We start from the raw sequence: 19,945 nt of genomic DNA, 5'->3' as shown, positions 1-19,945 counted from the left end.
TTTCAAGGTAATTTATGTGGTACATATGTACATATGTATATATTACATAAATTACCTTGAAAGGGAAAACTTGAATTATTCCAGCATCTATGTACAAACTTAAAATTCGACACAAATTCAAAATGAACATACAATATCTGTGCACCAAGCCATCGATATGTACATATTTAAATAATTTTCAATTGAAAAAAAAAGTTTTGGAAAAAACCGTAAGGCAAAGAGGCTTTTCATTTTTAAAGTTAGTTATGAACATATGTACATATGTATGTAGGTTAGTGTTGGCTCGATGCTTTTCGTACATAAGTGAAACATAAAAAAGGTTTGTAAAAAAATGACCAATTTCTTAAAAACCATGTTTTTTTTCTCTCATGCTTTGAACACCAATGGCGGGGTTTATTGTTATTCGAAAAGTATCGAACCAACGCCTACCTCTGGTTATGAATCAATATATACATATGTACATATGTATGTATTTCGAAATACTCCCAGGTATAAGTACAATATTTTCGGCATGTTTTATTTTTGATTTAAAATTTATGATGCTCCTTTGAATGGCAAGTCAAAAATGATGAGTGTTGACTCATTCTTCGACTAATCCATACAAAACTAGTCGATACAACGTTTTCTTCCAAATTAAAAACAATTCAACTGACTTAATTATATTCAACTGTCATTAATTATAATATTTGGATATACATAGTATGTATGTATATGTTAGAAGATTTGAATTCTCTAATTTGCAGTATAATACGTTCGTGAGAAGAGGCGCGTGCCTTTCTCACAACTGAATGCATAATTGAAGAAGCTTCATCTATCACACACATGTTCTAGGCATGCGTCACGAATGCATTACTACGCTGCTGATGCGATCTCTAAAAGCCTATTCGTCATTCTCGAAGCTCTTCAAACTAGGAAGAAGTGTGCATTCGTGATTGCCTAATAATGATTAGGTGCAAGAATGCATCGACCTGGAATTTCGCGAGAGATTCGGAATTACTGATGCCAATTCCAACATACACAAGAACTATGTACATGTATTTACATACATATATTATGTATTTCGAGAATTTATTTTTTTCTGAATAAAGTTCTAGTTGATCTTTATCGTAACGAGGAATAACGCTTTTTCGTAAAATTAGTAACTAATTATCATATTTTATGGTATACGCACAATATACATGTACGCAGCAGCGATCGTAATCAATTTTAAACCTTTGCAATATGCATGTAATATATATTTACATACCAGTTGTAAACTGCAGTTCATATCACAAGCTTTAAAGAAAACTGCGAAATACAAATATAAGTGCATAAAGAAAAATTCAATCTTTTAGTATGCTGTCTTTAATATAATATTAAATTTATTTAATTATCAACATGCATGCTTGATTATATGTAATAAATCAATATATGTAATGCAAGCATGACAAGAAAATGCAGGGGAATTCGTGGTGAAAATGAATGGGATTTCCATTGAATAATTCAATGCATGCATTGAACTAAATTAAATAAAAATACGTATACGCAACATTTTCGTATACATATAAAATTTTAATGCTGTTGAAGGTATTGCAAAATTAAATACGCATTATGAAATTTTACGCACGCACTTAAGTACAAAAAAACCAAAGTTCAATTATTATTACTGTCTCAAATATATAAAAAAAAATTAAATAAAAATGTTTATATGATATAAAGCAGTGTAAACAACACTTGCATTTAATTACAATGAAAATGCATAGTGTAATTTGCCGTTTGCATAAATTTGTGTGTGACTTCATTGACTTACATCATTCGGTGATATTATTATGCAAAAATTTATTACTACTATACACAAAAAAATCTCATGCACGACATTGTTTGCGAATATATAGATTCAAATACACTTTTCGCACGTAATAGGGGGCGTTACTGTTCTTATCTGAATGTATCGAATAATACAGGTCGAGGATTTTCATTCAATGAATGAAAATATTGATGCGGATTTTATTTCGTTGCAGATTTGCGCATCTTGCACTCTGGTGGATGTAGCGTCCGAGAAGTTCGAAGGAATCTAGGACGAAGGATGGCCTGTCACATGTCTAAGAATCGCTTTGAATGGAATCCTGTATGTGGGGAAAGCAACATAACATACGCCAATCCGTATCTGTACATCTGTCATCGTCCAAGTAAGTGTTCATTTCATTTAAGCAGATCTATGTACATAATTAAATGTATATGTAGTTATATGTAAGTATGCAATATGTAGTATGTGCTCTCCACCAGTCACTTTCAGTGACAAGTATGTACTTTTGGGTGTAACGAGTGTTATGAATAGAGGTAGGATATTTTAGCTAGCTATCGATCATATGTATGTAAATGATGAAAACTGATAATGAGTCAGTCCCAACATCAGTATTACATATGAATGGTGAGTACACACTAAAAAGTGCGGCACGGGATGCGCTCGTGATGTCCAGCTGTAATGAAAATAAACGCGCGCTTGGGGTCCCCGAATCTTGGAGGCCTCGTAATGGGCCTTTTCTACCAAAATTTATAACTTACAAATTATTATCATTGTCCACAATTCGTTCATCATCAAAGAATAAATTAAATTAATACCTATTTTACATAGTATTTTAATATAGTACCTTGATTTGATTCCAAAAACTGTTAGTGTTTCAAGTACATATAGTAAATAAATAAAAGATATGGTTTTGTAAAATCCTAATGAAAAACCGGGTCTACGGTCGAAAAAGCAAATATCGGAAGGCAAAGATCGAAAATCGAAAGATCTTAAGTCGAAAGATCAAAAAGAAAAGGGTGCATGGTAAACGGTACTATGTATATATAATGTATATCAGTGGCATGTGGTGAAATTATCTCTTTTTGTCATACAGCCTTGTTTAATGTGCGCGCGTAGGATACGGGAGGAAAAGCCTGTTCCTCTTGTTCCTGTTGTATCCTGCTCGCGCAAATTAATTGAGGATGTACGACGAGGGGGAGAGAGAGTTTTAGCGCACGCCACTGATATATACATATATGTATATACTAACCGTTTTTCATACATATGTATGCATGATAAACGAATATTTTCGATTTTTTCACGGTCACCATGAAAAACCATATGCTGAAAAGCATGGTAAAAACGATGATAGCTTTTTTTACTGAATTGCCCCTGGGGCCCCCCCATTTACTTCATCCGCCACTGGGCGTATCTTCATGTCATGATCTTTCGAAATTTATCCTACATTTTATCAAACATGGGAATCAATATTATCCACCACTGTCAACTGTATGTCAATACAAGGATAAACTATCATCGAAAACACTCCAGGGGGTGAGGTTTGCGAAAGACGCAATAGTACAGATTTGACCTTGCAGTGGTTTTGTGCATGTGCAAAACTATCGAAAAAAACGCGTTCCATATACCACTCTGTGTGTCTGTACCTTAATCGTTCCTACAGTTTCGCTGGGTCTACGTGACTTGACAGAATGTTAAATTACAGAAAACTCAAATATCGGAAGGCAAAGATTGAAAATCGAAAGATCTTAAGTCGAAAGATCAAAAAAAAAAAATGGTGCATGGTAAACGGTACATACTTACTTAATTTGCGCGAGCAGGATACAACAGGAACAAGAGGAACATGCTTTTCCTCCCGTATTCTGCGCTCGCACATTAACACGGGAGGAAAAGCATGTTCCTCTTGTTCCTGTTGTGTCCTGCTCGCGCAAATAAAGTGAGTATGTACCGTTTACCATGCACCATTTTTTACTTAAGATCTTTCGATTTTCGATCTTTGCATTCTGATATTTGCGTTTTCTGTAATTTAACATTCTGTCAAATCACGGAGACCGAGTTTCGCTCGATCTGTTTGATTCTACAGCTATTTGATTTGTTGATAAATTTGCTCATTTCAAATATGGGATACACCGTTATCGATCAATGTCAAGCAAGGATAAAACAAGGATACAATCTTAGCGAAAAAACTCCAGGGACGGTGCGTCCTGGGCGTTCCATGAATATGTCAAGGCACGGCCCATTTTATTCGCATGTTTAAAAGTATCTAAAAAAAAACACGTGCCACGTGCATCGCTGTGTGTTTTCACCCTGTCGTTTTTTTTTTGGAATATTTCAAGTAACGGAATCATTTTGAAGATGAGCTAATTAACCGGTGATTGAGTCATTCGACACAGTGGCATCGATACGGCCAACGTGCTAATTGGCATTGATGCAGGATATATTTATATATTTAACAACACCACACAAGTAGTATAAAAATCATCTTGATCTTCTGATTCGATCTGATGTTTACTCGCATTCAATATTTGACGCCAAAGTTCATACACTCGTGGGAATATGTACTCCCAAGACCACATCAACAGATAAGATGAAGCACGCCATTATAATCATCGTTGTTTTCTTTTTGCCGTCGAATCAAATACCAATTCCCAGGATGTGCGATTCCACAATAATATTCAAATTGGTAGATTGTGTTGACAGCTCGTTGATTCATACGAAACATGTAAAACTGTTCCAATTGACGTTCGGTATGAAATAGTGCGTGCTTTGAAGTTTTATGTCAAATTCCAAAGTTCTCCAGCCAATAGCACTTACGAAAGCGGGTATCAACGGTTAAATCCTGACTAATCGCTATGGATCTTTTGCAATGTCGGCAAAATTATCTTTGAATTATTATTCTGCACAGGTAGGTATAGCGTTGCCTTCGTTTTTAAATCAATTTGAGGCATTTGATCTTTGCGATTCAAAAGATTTAACGATACAGATAGTTGGAATCCAGTATATGTACATAGTATAAATCCATATTGATTAGGGGAAACCGTGATCATAAGTACAAAGGGCTTATTATATATATATTTTAAGTTTGCAACTGCTAAACTATTATGTTCATACTGAGTGCCAGATAATTGAAATGCAAATCGATTATTATCTGCCAGAAATTGCCATTTTATTTTACATAATTGTTGGGTCTATTTTCATACAAAATTGATCTATTATTCATATGTACTCTCCATATAGTTAGTTCAATTTAAATCTAGCCTAGGAGCCTGTTCTTAAATTAAACTCTAAAAATTTTCAAGTAGATATTAATCAATAAGAATTAGAGACTATATAAATTTGGCTTTTCACTCGTTTAGAGGGACATGAATGATAAATCAAATATTGTAATAAATGATCGTTCGTCATATTATTTGACGTGTTTGTATGTACTGAAGTATTTTTTCACTGACCCAACATGCAATGCGCAATCGGTCAAAAACAAAAAATCACTTTTACTTTCGCAATGTTTAGATATAAATGATGACGTCCATTAAGTCGTAAGTTAAATTTAAATTGAGAGGAATACTTTGCGAAAACTACTATCATTATCATAATAATAATGCAGACGTGAAACGAGTTGTTTCATTTCACGACTTTTTTCAAACGGTGCAATTACGCGGCACCGTAATAACTTATCGAGATTGATTCGACAATCGAAAAAAATTTAGTAAGTCATTCCATTAGGGTGACCATATTTCTCAGGACTCAAAACGAGACGCCCCACAAAAAATTTGTCGCCCCCCCCCAAAAAAAGAAAATTTATAACAAAAATTTAAAAATTTTCCCTCAAATAACCAATATTGTCAAGGAATCATAATTTTTATCAGAATTCCGAAAAAAAAAATTAAAAATAATAATTCATGTTCATGCGCCGCAAGTATTTTTTTTTCTGAATCGTGTAAAATTAACGAATAAAATAACTACAAATTTTCCAAAAAGAAATAAAGAAAGATTCTCGGTTTCTTTTAATTGCAAAAATTATGATTTCTTCTTTTGATACGTAATATGATTTTTACCAGAACGTATAGTTCTTTAAAAGAAGAAAATGAAATAGGTTAAAAATTTTAATATAATATTATATTGTATTTTACATTTATTTAAATATAATTATGATGGAAATAATAGCAGTCATTTATTTTTCAGAAACATGTAACAAAATATTTAAATGCTACTTTAAAATTAATATATTGTATGTAAATGTATATTTACTTTTGGGAAACGAATTGATTTGGAAAAATTTTGTATGTATAATGAAATTTTCATGTGCATCAGTGGGCGGACAAATCGAATTTTTTTACGAAAACGACGTGACGGAAGCAAAGCACTTAAAAAACGGGCATGTCCCGGGCAAAACAGGGCGTATGGTCACCCTATATTTCATACTATTTTCAGTTTAACGACCACATTCCTTACGATTATGACAAATACTACGATTTTTGCATACGACAAGTTGAATACAAATTTTCCAATACAAAACTGACCTTTATATTGAAAATTTGCATGTCAGCATGAATTATTCATCATTACCTTTATTAAAATACTGTACTACTTGATAATATCCTCCGTTGCTCTTGCCACCGCACCCCTAGTCTAGTCATAAACATGAATAATAGTGCATAGATGATTTATTATATTACACTAAATCATATTGGATTCTGTTCCGCACGATTGATCATTGAACAGTATATCAAATTGGAGATAAAATTCAGCTGCACTTCAAAGGAATCCATTAAATGCATATGCAGTTTGGGTACATTGAAGGCCGATGCAATCAATACACCCATCTCTTGAGTTTTCAAGTAATAATTAGCATCACCACTATAAATAACTTACCACTCGAGAGCACACTATAAACTTTGATCTCAAGAGACTATAAAATAATCAATCAGTCGAGGTTGTTGTCATGGTGACATCTTATATTCAATAGCAAACTTGATCTTAAATTATCATCAGCTGATTATATAAGAATATTATAGCATATTGACTCATCCAATTTATTATAAAATAATTGAGTTGTGCAGGTCGGTGCATCTTAGCTGTTGAAGCAGTTTTGAATTTTAGTCTAGTGTATACAAAATATTGCGTAATTAATGTGTACATATGTTGCACTCATATTCAGATTGTTTGACTTTGGCATTATCAATTGTGCAAATTTGCATAGTTCAGAATATGCAGGCTATATTTGCAGTGAGCTCATTGTACAGGCCGTGCACGACCTAGGTTAAAATAAAAATATATATGACACAATTTGCTTTCGTTTATTAATTTCTAAAAAAAATCTTAATTCCACTTATAAAACTACATATAAATAAATAAATGCATTATATAAGATAATAAAACAGAATCGCTGGAAGGTTAAAATTTGTAATAATTTTCTATGTATTCATTGCATGAAAATTACAAGCTAATGATTAGAATACATACTTAATAATACTGGTCAAAACATTGAAATATAAAATTATTTGTACTTAGGAAACGAGAGCAAGTGTGCAGCGAGACCCGGAGAATGCGGCACGTTGCAAGAGTTGGCCTGTCATAATATGATTAAAATTAACCGCAATCAATTAGAATCGACATCCTTGGTCTGCGGATCAAACAAGCTCACGTACCGTTCATACGAACATTTACACTGCGCTTCGATATACGACAGACGTAAGTTCAACAATCAAAATTCACAAATTGATATAATTAATCAATCGATACTAATCGTTGAAAATATTTCAGATCTTACAGCTATAAGTGTGGGTAAATGTGGAAGAGGGTACGATCCATGTTTGCTGGAGACGAAGCCTCTATTAGACAAGGGAAATCCAGTTTGCGGCTCAGATGGTAAAACATACATATCTGTGGAAGCGTTGTGGTGCGTTAAACATAAAATGAAGAAAGGTACCCAAAACTTGAACGATTTTTTTGTAAATATAAATATTTATGTACGTATTTACATATGTATCGTTTTCAGATCTCAAATATGTACATGACGGTCGGTGTATATGAAGAGTAAAGACTAATCTTGACGTATACAAGGAATTTATGGTCTCAAAAGGTTTAAAACTGACATGCGTATGTGGAACGAAGATAACCAAAATAACAATAAATTATAATCCACATAATAGAATTTTGTATGTGGCGCCATTAGGGTTTAGTTTAACTGAAAATTGATATGTAGTACAAAATTACATTAACGACATGGATAATTGAACAAACACCAAGAGATCAACGTGAGTCGTCTAATTCGAAAACTTATATTTGATAAATTATTTCTTGAAGACTGATTAAGATGAAAAAAAAAATTTGAAAAATGCAAGTAATGCAATAAATTATTATTTAAAACTTATATTTAATTTATGAGAACATTGAAAATAATTGAGGCCATCGAAAATCGTGAAAGTTGGAGGCTTAAGTTCTATCAATTATGGTTTCCAAACTGACTGCTCTGGGAGCAGGCCTGTTTTGGTTATCAATTTCATTCAATTGAAACAGCCTCGAAAATTTATTTAGTATGTATGTATGTACAATTCTGTACACCGATTCGATATTGCAAATTAAATTATCATGTCAGTTGCTTTATATATATTAATATCATTAACTCATAGTGTATGTATGTCTGTATATCTCTAAATAAATAAATATTATGTATGATATAATAAATAAAATAATATACATACATTTTCTTGGGAGTATTTTTTCAATTTAGATGCATGATTTGAAAAATGGTATGACAATCTTTAACAATAAAAGTATTTACAGTAATGTGAGGTAATTTTTTTCATAAAATTTGCCACATTAGATTAAAAATTACTCTATGAGAATTTCACTCCTACTTTAAAATAAATAGAAAGTCTTAAAGTGGTCGAAATGATAAAAAGTAGATAATTAATTATAAAATGTATCAGTCACTTCAAAACAGTAAATATCTATAATATATAAATTTTACTTATGGAACACATACCGGATAGGTATTATTATTATCAAAATAATAAAACTATTTTATTTAGTGTTGTTTGTTGGAAAATTTTTCATGTCTATTCTTGTTAATGTAACACGAAGTTCTTTTGTAATATTAAAAGATGGATTACATTTCGATAAAATTTTATCATTTTCAAAATTTTTGATTTTTAAAAGATTACTGTATAAATTAGCGTTTGGATTAGTGTTTCTTGGAACACATTCTTTTTCTGTAGTAACTAATGATTTAACCACAATATTGTTCTTTTGACCGCTGTTTAATAGTTCGGGCACAATCCCGATTTTCTTTAAATTAGACAATTGACTTTTCGATGTAATCTTTATAAGCCCTTTGCTTTTCAAATTTTCTAATTTATCTTTGGAAATTGCTTTCAAAACGCACTTATTATTCGAACCATTTGTTTTATTGCCGACAGCTTTGAGTGAATCGCTTTCATTTTCGTTTTCTTTCTTCACATTTTGATATAGAGTTGTTTCTTCGTACTCTTCTTTTATAAAGATTTCATTTTTCAAATTAGGAATCGCTTTTTTTTCAGGACTCGACGACTTTTTATTTCCGGCATCACAAGTTTTACCATCGAATATTTCTTTGTGCATGTCTAAAAATTCATTTAGTGATATGGCAGGTTTTATATCTAATTCTTGACTTTTGGTTCGACTTTGATCTTCATCTATTTCGGAATCGCTGCAATCTGAAGGAGGCGGTGAAAATTTTGACATATCTTCTTGTAAAGTTGAAGTACTTTCAATTTTAATTTTTTTCTGAAAACAAAATCAGAAACACATGGTTTATAAAGATGCCGTAATTGTTAAAACAAATTGAATAATTGAAAAGTAGAATCAACCATTGGAGGCGGCTTCAATGGATTTAAATGAGATCTCACTCTTCTCACGTCAAAATCTTGATCGACTTTTGTCACAACATTTAATCTACAAAACAAAAAAACATATCAATTACATGATTAATCATAACAGCAAATTATTCTTTATATATAAATCAACATTATATGCACCTCATTTCTTCACTAGTAACATAAAGGTCCCCCGTATTGTGGAAGATTTTATGAGTATCAAAAGCTTTTTCGTTGTAAAAAAGTGCATCGCACGTAGAGCACTTGAAAAGTTCATTTGGTGTCTCATGTACCTTCAAATGTGGTGCACTGTGAATCTCTTTCAAGTGTTTCTACAATAGAATCAGTTATAAATTTCATTTGAAACACATTATCTATAATTTTCGTTCATAATTGATGGCTTACTTGTAAATTATACTTTAGAATATACTCCTGACCACAAAAATGACAGTAAAAGGCGGATTGAACATCTCCGACACTGTTAATAACGATCTTTTTAGACGGAGGCAGCACATGAATGTGCTGCAAATTATAATCCTGCTTGTGAAATTGATCCAAATGTCGATCGAGAGTATTTTTTTTATAGAAAACAGCTTCACATTGGTCACAACGTTGTTTAGGCTTGTTGTTTGATTTTGCAATGTGATCAAGCTTTATGTGAGTTTCGTGCATTTGCTGCAAAATTATTATATATTTTACACAACTTCGAATAACATGTTAATCATTTTGAATGACGAATATGATACCTTTATTGTGAATTGTTTGCCGCACCAAGCGCAGTAATATCGGAGAGTATTCGATCCGTGGTATTTAAATTTGTGATAAACAGCTTGGGATGCAGTGTAGAATTTGGCAGGACAAACATCGCATTCTACTGTGGGACATTTTGGCATTTTCATGAATCTGTTTTTCGACGGTGTTGATGTACTCACAGCATGCGCCCTGGAAATAATTATGTCGATTAAACAATTGTTTACCCTAGCGTGTCAATTATAGGATTTTTTAAATTTAATATTTATTGTATATAAAAAATAATTATAACAAAATTAAGTGCTTTTTATTTGAAATGATTTATTATATTGAATTTTGAAGTTGCAAACTACACATAAGAACGTTGTAGTATATTATGTATATGTGCTTGAGTTGTCCAAGTGATAAGTAAATAAAAATACATATATGTATATATGTACAAACATAAAAATAAATATTCAAATGGAATGCTGTATGCTCCACATAATGAGGAGATAGGAAACGGAATGATTAGATGAGAATATTAATAAGTTAATTATAAATCTTAGAGTAATTAAGATGTATTTTTTAAATTAGCTTGATAGCTAAGATAATATATAAATAAAAAAAAATATAGAAGAGATTGAAAACACAATGGGCTGATTACATAGCTAGAAGAATTGACAAAATAATTGGTGGAATAGTACCCGAAAAAGTGTAAAAGGTTGAAAGGAAGGCCGCGAGGAAGACGGGTGGATGAAATAAGTATAATGCGTGGTACGATGGATGAGAGTGGTGCGAAACAGAGATGAATGGAAGCGCTTTCATCCAGCAGTGGATGGTGAATAGCTAAGTAAGACCCGGGCCACACCAGACGACTAGTTGCGCGACCAGACAAAATATATGGAAATGTGGGAGACCAAGAAGTTGACAGGTGTGGCACGCCCCGTCTAACTGCATACATTTGATCTGGTTGCCTTCAACCAAGTCCAAAGGTGTGGCCTGGCTCTAAATGGTGATGGTATAAATATTTAAAATTCGTAAATGAAATATAATAAAGTTCCGTGGAAATAAAAAATTGCGCGAAATTTTCTACAGTATATTTTGCTGTTTCCATATTGACACCTGAAATGGTCTTGCAGTTGTTGCTTGTCAGTGAAGTTGGAATCACAGATGGAACAAGTGTGCGTCGCCGCCATAGTGAGGGCTCCGCTGATGGTTTCGGGGGGCTGAAAGGGCTGAAGGGGCCGAGAAGAGGGGCGGGGGGAGAGGGGCCGGAAACTCCCCGCTCCCCGGTCCTCGGAACCGATCGATTCTCTCCGTTCGAATAATAAACGATCGACAGCGACTCCTAGCGGCCGATGCTGCTTTCATAACACTGCTGCCAACATATTTGTATATGTAGGTGTTTCACTAAAAATGTATTATTATTTCTTGGTATGCTTTCAGCCTTTCTGTTAGAATTGTCCCTCGAACCTCTGGGTTTTGATTTTTAAATCCTTTTTATTATTACGAAATTATGTTCACAATACATCTTATATCTATTTTAATAGCTACTGATCTACTGATCATTTTCTATTTTACATTTTTATTTTATTTGGTTAGTAATCATAATATTGTATTATTCTAATGTTAATGTACAGCATAATAGGAAAAAGAGCTCAAAAACCTATTTACAATTCTTATAAAGAACCTCTGGGTAATGTAATAACAGAGGAGGGAATGTTAATATTTCTAGGCTAGCCACCAAAAGCATGGCAGTACAATTTTTGAGATCGGTAAATGTGTATCTAGTGAATTATATGTATGTATGCAGTAATAAAAATAAATTTCCAGAGAAGCTCTTCAGATATTGACGAATCGATCGGAAATATTCAACGTGTGCTTTTAAACCGCTATTTATGTAAAGTGAGTGTTGAGACGGAATTGTCGGGAAAAGTAGGTTTTGCGCTCTCCCGAGTTATTTTTTTCCATGAAACCAGCTCAATTGTTTTGACAGCTAAAAGTTTCATGCGATACCTGATGTCTATTCGACTGTTAAATTAAAACCAATAGTTCGAGTATGAACAGACTAGTATGTTCGTGAATGAACCAGAGTAACCAGCTTGGCGGCATGCATCTTTCCCCCACATGTGCATTAACTTTTTTTCAACGTCAAGAGATAGGGAAAATATTTAATAATAAACAATTAATAGTCGGTCATTGACAACTCACTTTTATTTTTTTCTTGACCACCTTGAAAAAAATTATTACTTACCAATTATAATTAGCCCCAATTGATGGTGCGGCCTCGGCCTAAGTTAGAAGTGTTAAAAATGAGCAGGAGCCCAATTGAAGGACAAAAGATTTTTTAAACTTTAAAATTCAACGATTTTACCACTTTCCCTTGATAAAGAAAATTTAAGAGGTTTATGGTACGATTAACATATTCAAGCTTATTATTACTGTAAAAAATCAACAGCGAATCTTAAGGAATGTAAATAAATAATTCTAATAAACTATGAAAGATAGTAAACCTGTTATTAAAATTTCTTAATTCCACTTCTGCGCGTATGAACATATGTACATATAATATACTTGATACATAAGCAGATAATATACTTGGGCATTTTTAAATTCAAAATAGAATAAAACTTAAGTTTGATTCTCTCAAGCTTTTCAAATTATTGATATTCATCTATTTAGTTAATTGATGTAAATATGTTGGTTGTGAAACTGGGTGCTTTAAGCCAACCATAATATTGACTGTGAAAGCGTAGTTTTATAACGAATTAATTAAAAAAAACAAAATTCAAAAGTGAAATAAAATAATATTTCAGATATTAAAATGATAATATAATCTTAATATTTAATAATTTCAGTTTGAATTGAAGAGTAAAATTGTTTTCAAAGGTTTACCAATTTCATAAGATCGTTATTGTAAAAAAATATTTGTCCCACATTCCCTTGCAAATCGATCTTGTTATTCAAACCATGATGCTGAATATTTAGAATGAGATTTACCTGAAAAACATACATGGGAGACGGTAATCATAATCCAAAATCAATAAAATAAACGAATAAAAACAACAGAATAAGTAAACAGTAAAATTTATTTTTAAATATACAATTTTCAATCAGTGAGACAAACTTATTTATTAATCTTATCACAAAAATATATTAAAAAAATACAAATAATCCAAACAGACGAGTCAAGTTATATGGGTTTAATTTTAAAATGTAGACCTATTAGGGAAAATACTAGACATTTAAGATCTTGAACGAGGTAGTATAAGCATCGCAGACCTTCAGGATCTCTCGATTGGTTGACGTCAACTAGTGAACCAGTTTTAGACGTCGTGAAAGATATGTGCTCGTCTCCGATGACGATTTCGAGCTCCTGCAATGAAAAGTGAAGTGAATACATGAAGGTCGTGATTTCGAGTGTTACGACCCTTTTTAGTGGAGCGAACGTATGAGATCGAAATGACGTTTGCAGGTTATGTGGGTGTAAAATACCTGTCGGCCGACGCGGTCCGGCTGCGGCCACAGCGCGTCGTCCTCGTACATGATCTCCGAGTCGGTGATGATGCGTTTCAGCTCGTCCATGACGCACGAGTGCACGAACGCCTCTTTGCGGATCATCGTGTCGTTCTTGTAGTTCGAGTTGTTGGCGTAGCGCAGCTTGCCGTCGGGCCGGAACTCGAACTCGAGGAATTCGTGGCCGAACTTGCCTTTGTGGCCCACGTAGTAGCGTATATAGAAGTCGGACGACATCTTCACCAGCTGCGGGGGAAACTTTTAGCGGGAATCGCGGAAAACTTTGGCAAACACGAGAAACGCCGGCACAGCGCGAGCGTCACTAAGCCTGCCCACTCTTGCCAACCGATTCATAGAACGATCGCGTCGAGCCGATCTCGGAGCTACCAACCACCCCACCCCACCCCGCCATTGGTAACCTACGTATATGCATAAATCCACTTATACTGTAGGAACGTTTCAAAACAAACGTAGAAAGTTCAATAAATAAATTGAAAAAATGTTTATAATATTTAAAAAAAAAATAATAAACTGACGTTAAGTGATTATTATGGAGTAATCTATGTATAAAACTGTAATTAGTATTAGAATTATTGCACTCCGCATTATTACCATATTCATGTTTCACTTAATTGTCAGCGCAACACCAATGCGAAATATTTGCGAAGGTGTTAGAACCTTATAACCTACATCGGTCTCCCTCACGGGCCCGAAAATGAAACGCCCGAAAACCCAAATATCACAAGGCAAAGATCGAAAATCGAAAGATCTTAAGTCGAAAGATAAAAAGGGTGCATGGTAAATGGTACATACTCACGTACATACTTTCTGTTCATACTCACGTACATACTTTCTGGACTTTCAGGATTTGTTGTATGCATGTACGGGTAGAAAACTGTGAAAAAAAAATCGCCCAAAAACGGGAACGGAAACGGGAAAAAGGGGAATGAGTGTCATTGCAACGCATTGTTCCGTTGTTAGGGTTAACATTGCAACACCTGCGTTGTTGGGTGAAATAAATTAACAATTGAATTATTTCAAATGTGTTCGTTGTCTGCGTTTTTCCGACAAATGGGAACAGGAACGAGAACGGGAACGGGAACGGGAACGAGAACGGGAACGGGAACGAGAACGGGAATTGCATGCGTTATTGTGGCGTTGCAACGCATGTCGGGTTTAGCTAGTTATGTAATAGAATCCAAAAAATTGTTTTTAAGTACATTGTAAATTTAAGTAAAATTAAATTGTGAATTGAATTATGGTGAATTTTTCGATGCGATTAAAAAATAGAAAAGAATATTTAAAGAAAGATAAATTTTTCTGCGTTATTAGTGGATAGCGTTGCGAATATTATTTTTGACTTTGATTTTGGTATTATTTTGTTAAAGAGAAATTTCATCACTAATTTAATTTGTATTTAATAATATTAATATTAATAGACAAATTTGTCTGCGTTGTTGTACATATTGAATATTTAATTTCTGATATTCTAACCATATTATTTAATATTTAATTTCTGATATTCTTACCATAAAAAAAGTTTACTAATATCGCCCCCACCCATTATATTATAACCGTTCCCCTTTATTATATTATATTTGTTCATAATATATGCCATATCATTTATATGTTTTCCATTGAATATAACCGCGTAGTTTCCTGTTTATGTATTTATTGGTTCAGTTTGTTTGATAAAATTATTTGACTGTGGTTTAGATTTCAATTTTGACTAAACAATTATAATGGCATTATTTAAAATATTTAAAGCATATCAATAATTGCAAAATTCCAATCGATGGATGTAATCGAACACCTTTAAAACATGTTTTATAATATAATTTTACGTAACTAAATTCGCATGATACATTATTGTCGTAGTATCTATTTGTTTGTTAATCTTTATTATTATCTCCCTCTGTGGTTAAAAACATCCTTTCATTTCTAGAACAACAAAGTCGATATTTATATTATATAATATACATATTATATAGTTTCTTCCAATATTCCTCTTGGGACAGACTTGTTGTTGTTCCTTTTTTTACTCGTACATACATACGTATCGAGATATAAAACAATCGTATTATAGCAATTCGGATTTCATATAATGAATAGAAATTGTGCATCGAGTAGTTTAGATCCACAAAATGTCCAGGTGTCTCTTTCGTATCATTCAGAAAAATCGCTGGAAAACATGAATAGTTTTCGAAAGCAAAATCTGTTTTGTGATGCAGTGTTTTTGGTTGATTCTGAAAGGTTTGTTTAAATATTAAAAAAATTAAAAACTATCGTTATTATTTTGAATTTCTACAATTATATTAAAATTCATTTTAGCATCCCGATTCATAGAGTCGTGATGGCAAGTGCCAGTAAGTATTTTGAGACGATATTTAATGAAGCCCGAAGCAAAGTACCACCTCAAGATACTTTTACCGAACGAATTGAAAAAGTCACTCTAGAAGCGATTATTGATTTTTGCTATTCAGGGAAAATAGGTATGTTTATTAACAACGATTAATTTTACGCCAGTGTGTCATAATCGTAATGAAATAAAAATTCTGTTTTAAGAGCTGAACGATCATAATGTTGGAAGCATACAAACAGCTGCGACGACTTTCCAAATGAAACCATTGATAACAACGTGTAATGAATTTTTACAAAGACGACTCTCTTCCAATAAGTGCTCCATCACGAAAACCATCACTGAAATAAATTCTTTCATCACTGCTGAAAACGAATTTGTGCAAAACACCATCGCGAATTTTATGGACGTGTACAAAACACCCAGGTTTTTGCAGTCAAGCCTAGAAAGAATCATTAGAATCATACAGTCTGATGACTTGAATGTACCTAAAGAAGATTACGTATTCGAAGCTGTTCGACAGTGGCTTTTGCATGATTTACATAATCAGCAGCACATGGAAAAGCTTTTCACTTACATTAGATTCCCGTTGATCACTAAAGAAGTAAGTAAAATACTTTTATCGTGTATGTTTAGGTATATGACGAACGAAGAGGTTTATATTTTTTCAATATTTCTAGTTTTTATTCGACAAGGTCACTCCGTTCTGTGAATCGTTTTCCCAGTCTAACAATATTGTTATAAATACTCTTCGATTACATTTGATACCCTCAAGTCGGATCAATGCACCACCACAATCTTTAACTCCTCGAAAATCAGCCAGCAGAATATTTGCAGTTGGAAGTTGGCAAACCCAGGTAAATAACATGATTTAATTGTTTCAAAAACATATTTATCTATATAAAAATATTCCATCGATGTTTTTCTTTTATCTACAATTAGACATCATCTGACATCGAAATGTATGATCAGTGGGAAGATACTTGGTACTTGTATGCCAGAATGAATATAAAAAAATCAAATTACGGAGCAGCAATAATAGATGATAAATTATTGATTGTGGGAGGATTCGATTCACAAAGTTTAACTTCGGTAAGTATTAACTTTGTATTTATCGCACATTGTGCATTAAGAGATGCAAAACTATTTTGATATTAAAGTTTCAAAGGAATTTTTATTGCAACTTAATTCTTTTAGCAAACATCGGAATCCGTAGATTTTAAATGAACTTCGCGTGCTTAAATGTAAGCAATGTTAATTAAGCTCTTATGCGAGAAAAATCGTTCCTTACGAGGGCTGTACACCCGAAACCTTAATTTTATTGCCGTTCCTTTCTTCGATATACATATATATATTGAGTGAATGCGACAATATATATCAACATATATATTGAGTGAATGCGACAATTTCGCTTCGACCAGATAATACATATTTAAAATCGGCAAAATCGAGGTTTCGTATTCTCCTATGTTCTCCTCCAAAACTGGACCAATTTAAAAAAAAAAATTATCATCGGTATGAAAAAGATATTTTTTGTGCAACTATGCGCGTATTTTTTTGAAAATCGACCGTTAAATAAGCACGCTGGACTCTTTTCGTGGGTGTAAAACAGAGGCGATTTTATAGATGTTTGGCGGCTCCTGGCTCCTATAAAAAATAACTAATCAAAAAAATAAAACGATAGATGCATCCCAATGGTGGATATTTATAGCATATTAAAAAATAATTTCTATAGTGCCATAATTGAGGAAGGGAGAAGTGTAATACGTTTGTATGGACAAGGCGCTGGTGTCCAGCCCTCTTAATGTACCTATTATTCAATTCAGCGATCTTCAACCAAAGTTATTCGAAAATTCGTAAAAGTACAAGAATAAGAAATTTAATGAATATATTAAGAGGTTCTTTAACTAAAAAAGGACCCTGGTCGTTTTATATTAAATAAAAAAAAATGTTTATTGCTATTTTAGGTGGAGTCATTCGATTTAAATAGTGGTATATTGACAAAATTACCACCGCTGAAAGAAAAGCGTTCAAATGTTGGAGCTGTTATTCTTGGACAGAACACATCGGCAGTGCTATTTGCTATTGGAGGATGGAACGACAACACATCTTTAGATACAGTTGAAAAGTACTAGTTCGAAGTAATTTTCAACTAATTAAATTTTGATAGTAAATATAACTATTTGAATTATTTGGCACAGGTGTGATTTATCGATAAATCACTGGTCTTATGCAGCACCCATGATTTATAAGCGAGATGCTTTTGGTATTTGCACTTTCAACGGTAAGATTTATGTGGCTGGAGGACGCAGCGGGAATAGTTTTCTAGATACAGTGGAAGTTTACGATCCATCTAGAAACGCTTGGGGACTCCAATCTTCGCTCAAATCGCAGAGAAGTTATTGTTCTGTAAGTTTTATGACAGTGAAAGTCCTTCAGTGGCGTAGCTACCGCACCCGCAGACCCCGCAATGCGGGGGGGGGGGGGGGCGCCGAGATCTGGGGGGCGCCTTTTTCACTGATTTTTTAATTTGTTCCGTAATTTTTTTGAAATAACTTTTTAAAAACTTATTTTTCAACCTATTTGTACTATATGTATGTACATACATTATTATACATATTTTGAATTGTAATTGATCTATGCCAATAGGGCTAGAAGACTGCCGTATTTTTCCATCTTTTGAACGTCAGTGCCACTTCAACCTATTTGCTGAGAATTCTCTTATTCTTGGATATATTTTTTCAATGTGTAAACAATAAAACAAAATTAAATGATTAAAACCAATAAAATTTATAAATTTTTCGCTGTCACCATTAACAGGTGGGAAGTTTAAGGAAAATTCACCATCAGTTACTTTAAACAGATTGTGCACTGCTTGTTGGTCGTCCAGATTAAACTATCAATGCACTTCGATATATAGGTACATATACCAATACGTAGAAAAGGTATAAATTATTAATTTGGAAAGTTATTTTGCTGTAAGTAAATAATATAAATATATGGGGGGGGGGGGGGGGGGGGCACCAGGAATTCACACTACGCCACTGAAGTTCCTTAATATGTATCAGAGTTAGACTACAAGAAGTTTTATTTCATTTGTTTCTATCCAGTTGATGGAAGCTGGTGGATATTTATATGTGGTTGGTGGATATAGAGGAACTTATGGAATTCAAGCATTGTCCACTATTGAACGTTTCGATCCAGATGCTTGTATTTGGACAATTTACGAGAATCTTCCTTATACTAGAGGACTGGTAGGGGCTGGTTTATTGGGGAATTTTTTGGTTTCAGTTGGTGAGTTTTATTAATTACTATAAATATTATGTACGAGGTTTTTGTATTAAAATTTTGTTTGTTTAAGGTGGTAGCTCTTCAGCACCCCGAATTTGTTTGGAAAACTTTGATTTATTCGATTTAAGAACTAAAACATGGAAGTCGGGAAAAACAATTAGTCCAGCTCGCAGTGGCGTTCACGTGTTTTCAGTGCCCTGGAATTTACTCAACACGAATGTACTCACGAATTGAATTACGTCATTGAAATTATGACACAGATTAATATGACAATGTTATTTTACTTTGGTTATATTACTGATAAATAAAAAGATAAATAGTAACGATGACTTTGATGTTTTAAAATTGATATCGAATACTCGAGTACATACGATTTCTAATCACAAAAATGAAATAACACAAATAAAC

At 33.1% G+C, this 19,945-nt stretch overlaps 4 protein-coding genes across 6 annotated transcripts in view; 2 read left to right on the top strand and 2 right to left on the bottom strand.

The window, feature by feature from the left end:
- The window catches only part of LOC143914271 (serine protease inhibitor dipetalogastin-like), a 30,075-nt gene extending 21,913 nt beyond the window's left edge, over nucleotides 1-8,162 (top strand). The window contains exons 6-9 of one of the 2 annotated variants that reach the window (XM_077434428.1): nucleotides 2,001-2,168; nucleotides 7,295-7,474; nucleotides 7,547-7,708; nucleotides 7,782-8,162. In XM_077434428.1, coding sequence (XP_077290554.1) covers nucleotides 2,001-2,168; nucleotides 7,295-7,474; nucleotides 7,547-7,708; nucleotides 7,782-7,816 — 545 coding nt within the window. In that variant the 3' untranslated portion in view covers nucleotides 7,817-8,162. Of the gene's footprint in view, nucleotides 1-2,000; nucleotides 2,169-7,294; nucleotides 7,709-7,781 lie in introns of both variants that reach the window. The other variant, XM_077434427.1, reaches the window with a different exon arrangement.
- Nucleotide 8,163: 1 nt separating this feature from the next.
- Nucleotides 8,164-11,754, bottom strand: LOC143914270 (uncharacterized). Its single transcript, XM_077434426.1, has 6 exons — nucleotides 11,494-11,754; nucleotides 10,386-10,581; nucleotides 10,045-10,314; nucleotides 9,802-9,971; nucleotides 9,634-9,718; nucleotides 8,164-9,550 (listed from the first exon to the last, which is right to left on the bottom strand). The coding sequence occupies exons 1-6, from the start codon at nucleotides 11,565-11,567 to the stop codon at nucleotides 8,810-8,812; spliced, it is 1,536 nt and encodes a 511-aa protein (XP_077290552.1). The 5' UTR covers nucleotides 11,568-11,754; the 3' UTR covers nucleotides 8,164-8,809.
- A 1,688-nt stretch (nucleotides 11,755-13,442) lies between these two features.
- On the bottom strand, nucleotides 13,443-14,255 carry mago (mago, exon junction complex subunit). The gene is made up of 2 exons (XM_077434423.1): nucleotides 13,867-14,255; nucleotides 13,443-13,747 (listed from the first exon to the last, which is right to left on the bottom strand). Exons 1-2 carry the CDS (start codon nucleotides 14,122-14,124, stop codon nucleotides 13,565-13,567), a joined length of 441 nt encoding a protein of 146 aa, XP_077290549.1. The 5' UTR covers nucleotides 14,125-14,255; the 3' UTR covers nucleotides 13,443-13,564.
- Nucleotides 14,256-15,872: 1,617 nt separating this feature from the next.
- Nucleotides 15,873-19,865, top strand: LOC143914267 (kelch-like protein 5). 2 transcript variants are annotated; one of them, XM_077434419.1, is made up of 9 exons: nucleotides 15,873-16,140; nucleotides 16,219-16,379; nucleotides 16,453-16,850; nucleotides 16,927-17,103; nucleotides 17,189-17,338; nucleotides 18,214-18,374; nucleotides 18,448-18,655; nucleotides 19,357-19,540; nucleotides 19,608-19,865. In XM_077434419.1, the coding sequence occupies exons 1-9, from the start codon at nucleotides 15,992-15,994 to the stop codon at nucleotides 19,769-19,771; spliced, it is 1,752 nt and encodes a 583-aa protein (XP_077290545.1). In that variant the 5' UTR covers nucleotides 15,873-15,991; the 3' UTR covers nucleotides 19,772-19,865. The 2 variants fall into 2 exon arrangements, with proteins under 2 accessions (XP_077290545.1, XP_077290546.1); XM_077434420.1 differs by having other exon boundaries at nucleotides 16,034-16,140; nucleotides 16,234-16,379.
- The last annotated feature ends 80 nt before the right edge of the window (nucleotides 19,866-19,945 follow it).

This window comes from Arctopsyche grandis, chromosome 7, assembly GCF_051622035.1.
Source record: "Arctopsyche grandis isolate Sample6627 chromosome 7, ASM5162203v2, whole genome shotgun sequence".
NCBI classification, from domain to species: domain Eukaryota; kingdom Metazoa; phylum Arthropoda; class Insecta; order Trichoptera; family Hydropsychidae; genus Arctopsyche; species Arctopsyche grandis.
The sequence above is the reverse complement of the archived record's forward strand: the minus strand, read 5'-3'. Positions and strand labels throughout refer to the sequence as shown.

What these genes read in the sequence shown, in the direction of transcription:
- LOC143914270 (XM_077434426.1), bottom strand. Translation starts at nt 11,567, where the DNA reads ATGGCGGCGACGCACACTTGTTCCATCTGTGATTCCAACTTCACTGAC. An exon ending in GCAAACAATTCACAATAAAG is followed by an intron (nt 10,315 to 10,385) that starts GTATCATATTCG and finishes ATAATTTTGCAG; the next exon opens with CAAATGCACGAAACTCACAT. An exon ending in TTCTAAAGTATAATTTACAA is followed by an intron (nt 9,972 to 10,044) that starts GTAAGCCATCAA and finishes ATTCTATTGTAG; the next exon opens with AAACACTTGAAAGAGATTCA.
- LOC143914267 (XM_077434419.1), top strand. Translation starts at nt 15,992, where the DNA reads ATGAATAGAAATTGTGCATCGAGTAGTTTAGATCCACAAAATGTCCAG. An exon ending in TTGGAAGTTGGCAAACCCAG is followed by an intron (nt 17,104 to 17,188) that starts GTAAATAACATG and finishes ATCTACAATTAG; the next exon opens with ACATCATCTGACATCGAAAT. An exon ending in ATTCACAAAGTTTAACTTCG is followed by an intron (nt 17,339 to 18,213) that starts GTAAGTATTAAC and finishes TTGCTATTTTAG; the next exon opens with GTGGAGTCATTCGATTTAAA.
- mago (XM_077434423.1), bottom strand. Translation starts at nt 14,124, where the DNA reads ATGTCGTCCGACTTCTATATACGCTACTACGTGGGCCACAAAGGCAAG. An exon ending in CGGACCGCGTCGGCCGACAG is followed by an intron (nt 13,748 to 13,866) that starts GTATTTTACACC and finishes TTTTCATTGCAG; the next exon opens with GAGCTCGAAATCGTCATCGG.